Source organism: Sardina pilchardus, chromosome 22 (genome assembly GCF_963854185.1).
Source record: "Sardina pilchardus chromosome 22, fSarPil1.1, whole genome shotgun sequence".
Classification (NCBI taxonomy): domain Eukaryota; kingdom Metazoa; phylum Chordata; class Actinopteri; order Clupeiformes; family Clupeidae; genus Sardina; species Sardina pilchardus.
Window position 1 is genome coordinate 18,495,187 of NC_085015.1, and position 13,122 is coordinate 18,508,308.

At 42.6% G+C, this 13,122-nt stretch overlaps 1 protein-coding gene across 1 annotated transcript; it reads right to left on the minus strand.

The window, feature by feature from the left end:
• Nucleotides 1-462: 462 nt before the first annotated feature.
• foxk2a (forkhead box K2a) lies at nucleotides 463-13,002 on the minus strand. Its single transcript, XM_062526178.1, has 9 exons — nucleotides 12,538-13,002; nucleotides 11,246-11,443; nucleotides 10,795-10,936; nucleotides 8,767-8,913; nucleotides 7,957-8,144; nucleotides 6,217-6,434; nucleotides 4,095-4,388; nucleotides 3,587-3,796; nucleotides 463-2,392 (listed from the first exon to the last, which is right to left on the minus strand). Exons 1-9 carry the CDS (start codon nucleotides 12,831-12,833, stop codon nucleotides 2,208-2,210), a joined length of 1,878 nt encoding a protein of 625 aa, XP_062382162.1. The 5' UTR covers nucleotides 12,834-13,002; the 3' UTR covers nucleotides 463-2,207.
• Between the last annotated feature and the right edge of the window lie 120 nt (nucleotides 13,003-13,122).

Sequence of the window (13,122 nt, forward strand, 5' to 3'; positions counted from 1 at the left end):
GTTAAAAATGAAGAGGGTTAGGCCAACGAGGCTCATTCTTGTTTGCTCGCAAGCCGGTTTTGCGGTTTCGTCCACGTTGAGCCTCAGCTGAAGGTGGTCATCTCATGTTTGAGGCCTGGTTTGAGCCATCAGCCAAGATCAAATTGGTCAAGAGCGCCATCTACTGTTCATATCCATTATCCAACCAGATAATGGATACAAATACCAAATACACCAAATGTTCCAAATTTAGAGTAGTAGTAATATTTCAGAGGGGTGTGCTACGAATGTATGTAGCTGACTGACACTGACAACTATGAGAGTAACAGTAACATCTCTAAAAAGAACACTGATGAGCTATGGTTTCTTAAGCGCCATGTTTGGAGATCAGCAGTTACTCCTGAAGTTACGTGGGTAAGCCAGTAACCTCGCTTCATAGCAGACCCCTCATGTATTGAATGGACGCACACAAGGACAGATACATACATTAGTTATTTTTTAATTTAATATATAAAAGGCATTTACCCACTGAAGCAGAACAAACATCTATCACTTATTTTTCTCCTTGAGGAACATATACCATTTGAATAAACGTTTTTTGTCCAATCTGAGCAGAGTAAAATAAAATAAAAATAAAAAAATTGGGCAGACATTGCCAACTTCAACACAAAGTACAAACACTGCAGACAGGGAAAACATTAAAAAAAAAAAAAAAAAATTAAAAGGAGAGGGGAGAGAGGAGGTCAGAGATATAGGGACAGGGTAAGTGCAGCTCTGGTCGGAAATCACACAGGAAAATATTTCCATTTTTTAAGTTTCTTCACAGTTCCTTGGGGGGGAGGGGGGAGAAGGGTTCTGCTCAGGTCCTGTATAGGTTTCTCTACTCATTAAACATGCAAGCTCAGATGAAGTGTTTTGTTCAAATACGAATGGAAATATATCTCTTATCTTATAGGTTATTTGCTAAAATATGAAAAAAGAAAATTCTTTAGATGGAACAAAAAAAAACATAATTTGGATTTGGACTCAACAGAAAAATAGACACAAATCCACTGTATCGATAGTGTTTTTTTTTTTTCTTTTACAGAGAAACTACATTCATTCTGATGAAGTTACAGTCTGTTTTTTTCTTTCTTTTTTTTTAAACCCTAAAACTTGTGAATGTGAGAAGATCCCATTCTGGTGTTGTCCCGGTTGCTTTTGGGTGCCTTGGTAAATGGAAAAACACACACAAATAAGACCCTATGATACACATGTACCACAAAATACTGCATATCTAGTTAGGACTGCATTAGGTAGGTTTTACATAAAGGCTAGCTGCCATGGTACAGGACAATAGTTCCACACATTCCCATTGTGGAACTTAATTTGGAACTCCTTGGCCAGGTTCCAAGGTTAGGTGTTTTTTTATGCTACTAAATAGAATAGAATATATTCCAATCTGTTACACAACATGAGAACTTTTGCTTGCTTGTTTGTTTGCGTTTGTCAACAAACATGGTCATGACGCTTTTGAAGACTTGCTCTTTCATCCACTGCAACTTCTTTTCTAAAGGACTTCATAAATAGCAGCAGTATGGTTGTGTCCATGGATCAGGTAAAGAAGTTGCAGTCCCCACTTCAAAACAAAACTGGCTGTAAGCCACTGTGAACATCTGCATACAAAATAGCATTTGATGACTACTTTAGAGACATCCTGTCATTTCTAAAGTGTTTTCGATTGTGTCATGCTTTCTAATAACAGTCATTCAAATTTGGAAAGGTCCAACCATCATCCCTTTGCCTTTTTCTTTCCAGTCCACAAAGAGGTAGTGGAGGTGGAAGGTTCTAGAACCTCCTGAAGACTGGGGTGGTTGTTCTCTGAAGCTTAGGTAGGCCTTGGGGTTCAAATACAGTTTTTATTTTCTGGTTATGTGTAAAGGCTTCATGTGCTTTGCTCACTGTACACTTGAAGTTTTCCTTCCGTTTGTTTGCGCTCCTCTGCCTTCCTGGTAACTTTTGCACCAAAACGCATTGTCTTTCCACTTCGCCTTCGTCCTCAGAGATGATTACACTTTCCCAGTCCATCTGTGTTCTTTTAAACATGTGGTTTCCTTTTTTTTTTTGGCACCATTGAAATCGATGAAATAAGTAACGATGGAAAATGACCGTGGCCAAAAAAAATGGGGAAGAGAAAACAAGAAATGAGAGACTCGCAGGTTGACAGGACGAGAATGGAAGGAGAAGCTCTATTCATTGACTGCCTGCTTGTCTCTGTCTGTAGTCACAGCAACGACTCCTCCACCTTCCGTGTCGTCTTCGGTTTTGATCTTCTTGGGCTCCGGCTGTTCCTGCTCTCCGTTTTGGCGTTTGGTCGGCAGGGAGGCCGACGCCGAGGCGTGGGTAGCCAGTAGGTGGAGGGGACTTGCCACTGCTACAGAGAAAACAAGAGAGGCTACCAAACTTAGTTATGTTGTAAACACAATGGTCTCCATGGAAAGTGCAGAACATTAGCTAGCTATGCTGGTTCCAGTGATTATTTTGTATGGATTTACGTTTAGTTTGATATTCAACAAGGATTCTACGACTAAAAGAGCTGTTGTGCACTGTGCCTCTATATGGCATAATGTGATAGATAGATCCTTTTATTAATCCTTTAACAGGAAATGACTGTCACAGCTACACACAGCTGCACGCAACAGGCTGCCGTCTCACCGGCGCCATGGCTAATGTGCTGTGTGTGTTCACTAATTCACGGATGGGATAAATGCAGAGACCAAATTCCTTGTATACGCAAGTATACATGGCCAATACGCCTGATTTGATTTGATTTGATTTGATTTGATGAAATAATGAAGTCAACACCACAGCCAGTTGTTGAAGGCATGCTCTTCACAACCCTGCTGGCAAACTGTGCTTTATAAACAAGCACAAACTCACAAGCAACACACTTCTGGCTTATAAGCACTTAAGGCGCACAAGTGCTAGCCTTCCATGCCATTCCTATCATACAGACACATAGCCGAGGCTGTGCACACTTCTACTGTACATGTGACCTCGGAATGACTGTACAGTTTGAAGCAGTGGAAAACCAGTACGTATACACCGCTCATTCTCATAGAACCTACTCAGTACGTGTATGCATGTAGTTCACATGCATAAATAATTTCTCAGGTCTCTAGTCCTTATGTTGAATACTTGGCCTTCATGCAACCAAGCAGTACTTTGCACCATTCCAACATACTGGCATATTATCATGCTTTGTGGAGGGATACACCTCCGCATTTTTTTTTCTGTGTCCTTCAGTCTCATGAACCATTAATCTGCATATTATCTAAATCCCAAAACAGAACACATTACCATCACAGGCAAAGTGATTTACATCAATTACCAACCTCCGTTAGACTGGGGTGAGGAAAACACTAGCTCTTTTTCAGTCATTACAACCACAAGCATCACATGCAAAGATTCATAGCTTGAACGCTAAAGCTTAAAAATCATAAAGCCAGTATAAAATATTTGAAGCATACTTTTGAAGATATAACTTCTCAAGTCTGACTGTAAAGATAAGAGTTCATACGCATGGGTCATATCAATGACGCGGTCAAGTGTGGTCAGAAGCACTGACCTGTGTTTCCTGCCGCCGAGATGGCAGCGCTGAGGGGTACCACGTGCGTGCCGTTCTGTGTGATGGTTTTGATTGGCAGTTGGTGCTGGCCCAATGGAGCCTGCTGCACCAAGGTAACAGTCTGGAGGGGCGTGCCTTGGGAGGTCTGAATGAAGCGACTGGCGCCACCTATAGAGGCGTTCGAGATGGCAGGCATTGCTTCTACTTTCACTGCAAATACAAAGATGGAAAAATGGAGGAGGGGAAAAAAATAACCTTTAATAAAATGCTAGTAGATGCACCGCACAGCCACATATGAACATCCCATCAAATAACCACTCTCCTAAAATAACATAATACGTTTTTCTGACCATTTTGCGAACAATGGCACACATAAAAAAATCAGCCACATGAAACACCACACACAGGAAGACGCACACAAACAGAGTGATTAAGTGTGTGAGCGCATGAGGGAGTGGGGGTGGGACAGAGACAGAGACAGACTGGAAAAAAAGCTGTAATCCTTCACCTTTGACCTCCGAGTGGTCGCCGCCGTTCTGCTGCCCCGACTGGGCGTTGGCGGTGTAGGCGGCGTTGGCCGTGTAGGTGGCGCCGGCGGTGAGGTTGGCCACCGTGGTGACCGCCACGGTCGGCAGCTGGTGGACCACGTGCAGCGTCTGCACCACGGTGGGCTGGGGCGAGGAGGACGAGGAGGAGGAAGGGGTGGAGACGGGCGAGGCCATGGCGTAGGTCACCGGCTTAATGGTCTGGGGGAGCTGCCGCTGAACGGTGATTAGGACCGGCTGGCCGGCCATGGGAGACCCTGGAGGAAAGATGGTGAACAGAGATGTGAAGGACCTGTGTGTGTGTGTGTGTGTGTGTGTGTGTATAAAGCCGCTTCAATGGAAAAAGAAAAATATCTATTTTAACCATCTACAGAGATATTTCAGCTGTGAAGGATCCTAACTTCTTTGTACAACAACAACAAATACATACCATATTCACAATTTAAAAGATTCTAAACAAAAGCTTTTGATTCAAATTAACCAAAAAGAAAGTGATACTATCTGAAGTAGTGTTATGATGATAATCCATGCTATTAGCAATCAGGTAGGTAGATAAATTGAGACAATAAAAGAGGCTGTGCTGATTGACATGCCAGCATGTAACACATGCAGCACTTTCGACTGATCACTTCACGTCATTTCTGCCCAAGCTTAATTGTCTCATCATCTCATGAGGTAGGCAAATCTAATCAGTAGTTTTTGCAACTCAGAAATCCAGTCCAATCAAGTAATAACAACAGACCTAGTTCTACACAGGCCGTTCCTTTGGTGGTCTACTTAGGCTTGTCCATTTGCTGTTGTCCGCTTGTCCTCCTTGTTTGTTAGCCTTTATGAATACTTCAGCGACAGTCAAATGCACTTACGTCTGTGCGTTTCTGAATTATTAATCTGGCTGGTGTGCTGAGTGATGGGAACGTTTCTACTGTGCTGTGTTACAGTGTAGTCTTATTTATATCCATCTTCTTGCAATCCTACTGACCTGGATAAGCCTTTACGCTAACAACCACTTTCAACTCAAACTAATCAAGCAGAACAGAATGCCTTTGCAATAATCCAAGCTAAAGTTATTGCTTCAGTGATCTGTACAGTTACTGATAGAAGAGTTGGGACATCTTTGACCCTGCTTCATAGTAAGGTGGGTCCTTCATGGTCACAGTCCTCAGGCTGGTTCAACCCCACAAAATGTCATGTTCTCACAGTAGGTGTAAAAACAGTATCAATACTGTTTCATACTACCGGAAGCCTCCAATAAACTGCAAAAATATTCACTTATGATCAGTTCGACTTTTGTGCAAATCCATGTGTGCTGCATCGCTCAAGACTGTGGTTGAGACAGCGTGAAGATAGGCCATTATAATTCATGTCAAGTTCATTTTTCCTTTTTCAGCTGGGCAGACACTCAGACATGAGTCTAAAAAGCAAAGAATGATTAAGTATAATCTCTAGCACAAACGCATCAGACGAGCTTTAAACGATAATGGGACAGCTGAGATATTATGTCCCCGAGTTCCTCCTTTGTTTTCAGATATTTTATTGTGGTTATGGAAACGAGGAAACGCTATATTTAAATCACTATGAATCTGGAGCAGCTTAATATAGAAACGGACTGTGACAACCCAGACAAGAATCCCCACCTTCTTCAAAAGAGGGAGATGGAGGGACAAAACGCTAGAATCATGAAGATGGGGTTTAGCTATCTGAACGTCATTCTGAACCTGCTTTAGATTACGGTGAGACAGCCACTTCCTTCCACTGCTAGTGAAAGGCCAACAACAATGACTGCCCTAGAAATTATGCTCCACTTCAGAGGTCTACTTATACAGTGTCACCACACACATATCGCTATATCTAAAAATATGCACAAAATACATAAGGCTGTGTCATAAGACCCCTGATGTTCACCTTCAAAAAGGTCCCCAAAAACTGTCATCTTTCCCCATATAAGGAGATCCGGGTACCATCTTTTTGCCTATGGAGATCCAGACCTCCTTTTATGGGAAAGGATGACAGTTTGGGTCCTTCTTGTAGGCAAACTTCTCTTTGTTGGTGGAGGCCTTTGTTTTTTGCGGGGGAAGTGGTTCTCACCAGGGGCATTCTGGGTGAAGCGTGCCTCTTGAATGACTGCAAGCTTGGGCTGGACAGGAGTGGTGGCGGTGGCGGCGGCTGGAGTGGGGGCGGGGGCAGGGGCGGGCTCAGGCTCCATGGGAATGGGAGAGCCTTCTCGCGATAGGCTCTCGGGTGTCTGCACCCCGCTGGAGTGGGCGGAGAGCACACCTGCATGGTTCGGAGAGGCTGGCGCGCTCCTGAGAGACAAACCGGAGAACCAATTAGTGAGCGGTTAGCTTGTTAGTTGTTAATTAAGCTGACAGGCTTTGAGAAAGCACCTGGATGACACACTTAACTAAGCCATATTCAACAAGATGCACATAGTGCTGCTAAAACTGGTGAGATTGGAAAGTCTTTTGCCGCTTGTTTCAACACTGCTAAAATAATCCTTAGGCAACAGTTAATCCCAATGCAGAATCAAAGATCACTTTCAAGTGCCATTGCAAAACTCCAGCACACTCGATTTGCACAAACTCTGTTTTGGTCTCCTGAGGCAAACCAGACGTCGGAGCTGTTGTAAGCATTACAAATGGAACAATTATTTTGTTTTAGTTTTGGGTTTGGTCTTTGTTATGTTTGTCTGCACCAATACTCCTGAGAGATAAGCATCTTTTAACAGGGAGCTAATTTTACACAAAGCCTTCAGGCAAGTGAGGCAGTGTACCAGCCTCCAAAATACATCTAGACGTTTAATACTGATACATTCCATCTAAATAATAATAATAATAAAAAAAGATCATAGCAGACATACAGGAATTTGGGAATGTCTTAAAGATATACATATACAGTGAGGAGCACATGTATTTGATACCCTGCTAAAACAGGAATATAAAATCATCATTTGACAATTGATCTTAATGCCTTAACTCAAAAAATTAGTACAAATCAAACCGCCAAGGACACCAATTTTCTTTGTGATTGAAGAATGTATCGTAAATAGATAAATGTTTTCCTTAAATGCTAGGGGAAGGAAGTATTTGACCCCCTATGTAACCCTATGGGAATTTAACACATAGGGTTAACATAGGGGCAGGCAGATTTTTATTTTTAAAGGCCAGCTATTTCATGGATCTAGGATATTATGCATCCCGATAAATTTCCCTTGGCCTTTGAAATTAAAATAGCCCCACATCATCACATACCCTTCACCATAGCTAGAGATTGGCATGGTGCTTTTTCCAGTAGGCCTATTAGCCTGTTTGATTTGCATTGAGCTCAATGAGCATCAAACAGGCTAATAGGCCTACTGGAAAAAGCACCATGCCAATCTCTAGCTATGGTGAAAGGTATGTAATGATGTGGGGCTATCTTAATTCCAACGGCCAAGGGAACTTTATCAGGATGCATAATATCCTGAATCCATAAAATAGCTGGCCTTAAAAAATAAAAATCTGCCCGCCCCTATGTTAACCCTATGTGTTGAATTCCCATAGGGTTACATTGGGGGTCAAATACTTACTTCCCCCTAGCATTTAGGAAGAACATTTATTTATTTACGAAACATTCTTCCATCACAAAGAAAATTGGCGTACTTAGCGGTTTTATTTTTACTCAATTTTTGAATTAAGACATTAAGATCAATTGTCAAATGACGATTTTCTATTCCTCTTTTTAGGCAACTTTAGCATGGTATCAAATACATTTTCTCCTCACTGTATATATTGTTTGCTAAATGTTTAAATGATGCTTCTAAACAGCCACATGCATTGGTGGAGTTACCTGGAAGAAAGGGGACCTGGTGTCCTGAAGCAGGGCACCCGAGGCCTTCGCTTCCTGAAGGCCTGCTCTATGAGCTTGCCCTCCGATGAGGGGTCTATCCTCCAGAAAGACCCTTTGCCTGGTTCCTCCTGGGATCTGGGCACTTTAATAAAGTAGCGGTTCAGTGACAGATTGTGACGGATTGAGTTCTGCAACAGGAAATGAAGGTTAGTGGTAAATACGGCCGAGGGAACAGTGTTAGCAAAGACAAACAAGTAGGATTATTATTTTTTTTACTTGTTTTTTCTTTTACCGACAGAAAAAGCAATGGATGCTGAATTCAGTTCTGACGAATGCCTTTTGGCAAACGTCCCAGAGCTCTTTTTTTGTGGTCTATTTTGCAATTGTCATGACCTAGAGACACCCTTACATCTCTGTTAGGGGCCCCATTGACACATTAAATAAATATAGGTTGGGCTGATTATCTCTGTGGCTGCACAAATAGGGTCATGTCTCTGGAAGGATGTGTGCGCCCGGCCCGCACACACACACACACACACACACACACACACACACACACACACACACACACACACACACACACACACACACACACACACACACACACACACACACACACACACACACACACACACACACACACACACACACACACACACACACACACACACAATTGTTTAAGGCACACAAAGAAACGCATTCTGCCACTCGACCAATTAGCATGCATCATTCTGACAAAGAGCATATTAGAACAATTATATTGACACATTCCGCCACCCAACCAATCACCATGCCCCCTTCACAACTCACCTGCCAGCCCTTATCCGCAGTCCTATAATATGGGTAATTTTTAGTGATGTGCGTGTAGATGCCATTCAATGTGAGTTGCTTGTCTGTTGCCATTGTGATTGCTTGGACAATCAACTGTGCATATGAGTAAGGGGGTTTAGAGTCATCCTGTGAAATAAACACACAATAGGTTATTAATGGACAAAAAAAATATAAAAAAGTCTGCATTGGCTACCAACTTCAAAACATCTTGCTCCTGCTTCCATTTCATAATAATGTTTAGCCCAAATGGACAGGGTCAATTCAGGAAACCAGAAAGGGAGGCAACTACTGATTTTCATAATTGATCTGTGGATTACTTTCTCAATTGATGAAATGGTCAGAAAAAGCAGAAAAAATGTCATTCAATCATTGCTTCTCAAAGCCCAAAATTATGCCCTTAAACACTTCATATTGTCTACACAACTAGCTATTTAGCTTACCGTCACAGAGGAGTAACTTCAGCTAAAAATATTCATGTTCTAGAAGCTGCATTCAGAGGATTTTGAGGTATTTTCCTTATAACTGATTAATGGTTGGAGCCCCTACGACCAGAAATTAGGGCTGTCCACGACCAAGGATTTCGTTGGTCGACCAGAGGCTGTCATTTACTCCGACTAATCGATTAATCGCCCCCCCCCCCCCCAAAAAAAAAAAAAAAAAAAAAAAAAAAAAAATTTAATGCCCGGCTTTTTTTTTTTTTTTTTTTTTATTATTATTATTATTTTTAATGCCCGGCTGCCAGTAGCCTATCTATGCGCATTTACCACTAACCTCGTGACTGACTGATAAAATGTTTTCTGATTCTGATCTAGCATACATATCTGATATAGCTGATATAGCAAAATCGTTATGCATTGACGGTCATTAGGCTATGCGTGACGCCTGCGATACTTATGACAGGATAGTCAGCAGACGCCTACAGTTAGTTTAAGCTAATATCAACGTATGTATGTAGGCTACTACCCTTGTTGACACTTTTAGTGCGAATCCGCTAACTAGACGAGCGTCAGATTTTCTTTGGCTGGGATAAACTTCTCCCCTAACGCTGATTGTGCATGTAACGTTAATGTTGTGCCCACATACATTGTCAGAAAGGTTCTGCTTCAATCATGATACACACATTTATTCTGACACTTTAGATTTTTTATATTTCAATAGAAATACATTATCTGACAATGTAAACAAATATGCTGCTAGGCCGTTAAGAGTTAGCTATCCGCTAGTAAGACTATCGACAAAAATCAGCTGATGTCGGACAGAATGTCGGACTTGACAGCAGAATTCTCCCACAATACAGGGGGGCGTAATTAGAACGCTCCTGGCGAAAGGTCAGCTTAGTTCTTCTCTCAGACGGAGAGTGAAAAAACCCGACGTCAGTGACATTATGACAAGCGCACAGCAGACAAGCGCACAGCAGGACCATAATCCTAAACCTGTCCCCTTTACACGGGCAAATGATTTCAGATTTTGAAATTCTGAATGTGTCACAAAAATAATCAGAAAAGACAGACGAACTTTGAACATTCTGAATATTTATTTAAAGTAGGCCTACGTGCCACACGCCTCCTGTTCATGATGATGCAATGCAACATAGCTAGGCTAGCAGGCAACGCTACTTACAGTATTGAGGTGGTAATGCATGTTCGTCGTGGACGAGTGATAGGCAAATGATTTACTGCAAATTTTGCAAATAATCCTCTTTGGGTCATCTTTGTCCTTTTGGAAATGTTCCCATATTTTAGATAGTCTTCCAGACATGGTCAAATAAGTGGATGCCTTCTGTTCTTGTGGTGTCACGTCTTCCTTGTCACAACGACTCACGCCCTTCAAATTAAAAGTTGACGCATTTTTTTTCCTACGACCAATCGACCAACGGAATTCGGTCGAATAAATTTTTTTTTGGTCGACCATCGATTGATCGATTATTTGCGGACAGCCCTACCAGAAATACTTTGATGGTGTATTGATTTAGTAAACAAACAGGTCAAACAACAAGTAGGCACTTGCCTTTGGACTGTCTCCTCCAGAGGCATCTTTGTCATTCTCGGACTGAGAGTTGTCCCCAATGAATTCGGCAGTGAGTCCACGTCCCATCCTGTAGCTGGACAACCCTGCCCCTCTGGGGCTGGACGGACAGGAGTTGGCAGCGCTGGAGCAAGGACACAATCATAAGCTCCTCACCGAATATAAATAAAATCGCTTATGTTTCATTCATCTGAGGTAAACAACCATTCAAACTATTGATTCCTCAATTACACGACAACAACAAAAGCTTCAGCCAAGTCACGTTTGTGCCAACTGACTGAATTAACACATTTTTCAAGTCAAACAACCCCATGCATGTTCATCTTTTTCTGCTCGGCAGCATACGCTGAATGTCTGCTACCGGTTAACTAATCAGCATGAGAAACTGCGGGCAAGTGTGCGCTGATGTCAAGACGTGAGTGTGCAGGGCTACCTGATGGTGCTGGTGGGAGAAGGGAGGGGACTCATCAGGTGAGTGATGTTGTCTGGAATGTTAATGGTCAGCGGGGATATCTGGGGCTGGACCGCTTTCACTGGGGACTCTGGGGCGCTCCTTCGTTCCTTCTTGGTTTCGGTCGCCAAAACGGTGAAAGTGATCTTGATGTTTGTGCTGGGGAAACGGAAAATGCACCTTCAAAGTAGAGACAGACAGAGAGAGAGAGAGAGAGAGAGAGAGAGAGAGAGAGAGATATTACACTTGCTGTGAGGGAAAACCTGCATCTTCATTAGCAACTGAAAGCAAGGAACAAGTCCCACCCTAGAAGGCTCTCATTGTGCAAGACAATAACATAAGAATTGCTTCTAAATTCGTAAATTAAACAACAGAGCTGTGGCTGCGATGGTTGCAGTGTTTTCTTCCTTAGCGGACATGGGTTAAGCTCAATAACAGTACTCAACATCCTGCACAATGAATATGGATTTGTATGGCATATCAGTCTAGACTCTTGGTTGGGGCTTTGTTTACATGGGTGAGAAGCTGAGCTAGACAGGAAACAGGAACTGTGTTGGCAAAATGGAACCAACCATGAGTTTTCAGTTTACAGCCAAGTTGATCTAACGTTACTCAAGTATGTATGAACCCAACCCAACCCAGAATGTTTGCGCCAAAACAAGTGTTGATAGGCTACCGTAAATGGGGGAAAATAACCGGTGCCTCGGGTCGAAACAAAAACAACCCCAGTAAATCAACAAAGTGTTTCTGGACAACACAAGAGACCGACGTACTGAACTATTAGGCTAACATCAAATACTAAAAAAAAGATACAGAGTTGTGGTCCCATCTCTAATGTAAACAGCTACCGTTCACCAATCACATTGACCTTATGGACATTTGCTAGTTAATTAATGATAGCTAGCGCATACTGACATACATTGTCTGGCCTGGAGATTAAAAAGTAACTGAAACACACCAAAGCCCGTTTGCCAAAGAAATTAACAATGAATGATTGTGCCATGGTGGAACTGAGACAGTCATCACATTAAACACATGGATTCTATTATCAAACAGATTTAGCGTCAGTGACGCATGGGTCTGTTAGCTCAGCAAATCATGCTAGCTAGCGCATAGGCTTAGCTAGCGACATGAAACCGGTATCCAAAGATTGCGCAGAGCACGTGCTGCATGGGGAAACAAAACAATAACACAAGAGACCAACAATAAATAAGAAATACGTTAGCTTGCCATTTACAGTTTATCTTTGACATTTGCTTAGATGTTCATCTTACATTCGTGGAAGCTGCAGAGGAGGAGCCCCTCGCCTTTGGAACACCCCATCCACAAACACCCCATTTTTGCCGAGACATCGAAGATAGAAGTCGCCGCTGCCCGTGCCATCTTCGCCCGCGGTAAATATTTCAAGGTGTCTTCGAGAAATAAAGCTCGAGTGGCCCATGCTGACATCCACAGACCCGTGAGAAGAATTTCGACCGATGGTTACCGAGCGCTTCTTCATAAGATACTCGAATTCTCGGCCCTCAAGCCGGGCGACTGCCGACCCTGACATCCCGCTCACCACCGCCATTTTATGGTGTTTTATTTATAAGTCGTTGGAAATCTGGAGCGGAAAATAGCTAAATGTTTTAGATAAACTGTTTCCAATTAAATACTTCGTGGAGGGTCTCCAACGTTATGTCTTGATACAAAATATATAACGTGGAACGTGCCAGCCCAGGAACAGCGGCTCCAACCCACCGCCGCGACAGAGAGAAAGAGGGTACAACAGAACCTCCTAAACAAACAAAAGGGGTGGGTTGTTTATAACTGATCGCGTGCGCAACCAATGTGCTGGCGGTTCCGCAAAGTAAGGAAAT

Excerpts from the sequence above, each read along its gene's own strand:
- foxk2a (XM_062526178.1), bottom strand. The coding sequence starts at position 12,833 with ATGGCGGTGGTGAGCGGGATGTCAGGGTCGGCAGTCGCCCGGCTTGAG. Across the intron at positions 8,914-10,794 it reads CTGGAGGAGACAGTCCAAAG|GATGACTCTAAACCCCCTTA; the intron begins GCAAGTGCCTAC and ends TTTATTTCACAG. Across the intron at positions 2,393-3,586 it reads CTCGGCGGCAGGAAACACAG|CAGTGGCAAGTCCCCTCCAC; the intron begins GTCAGTGCTTCT and ends TTTTCTCTGTAG.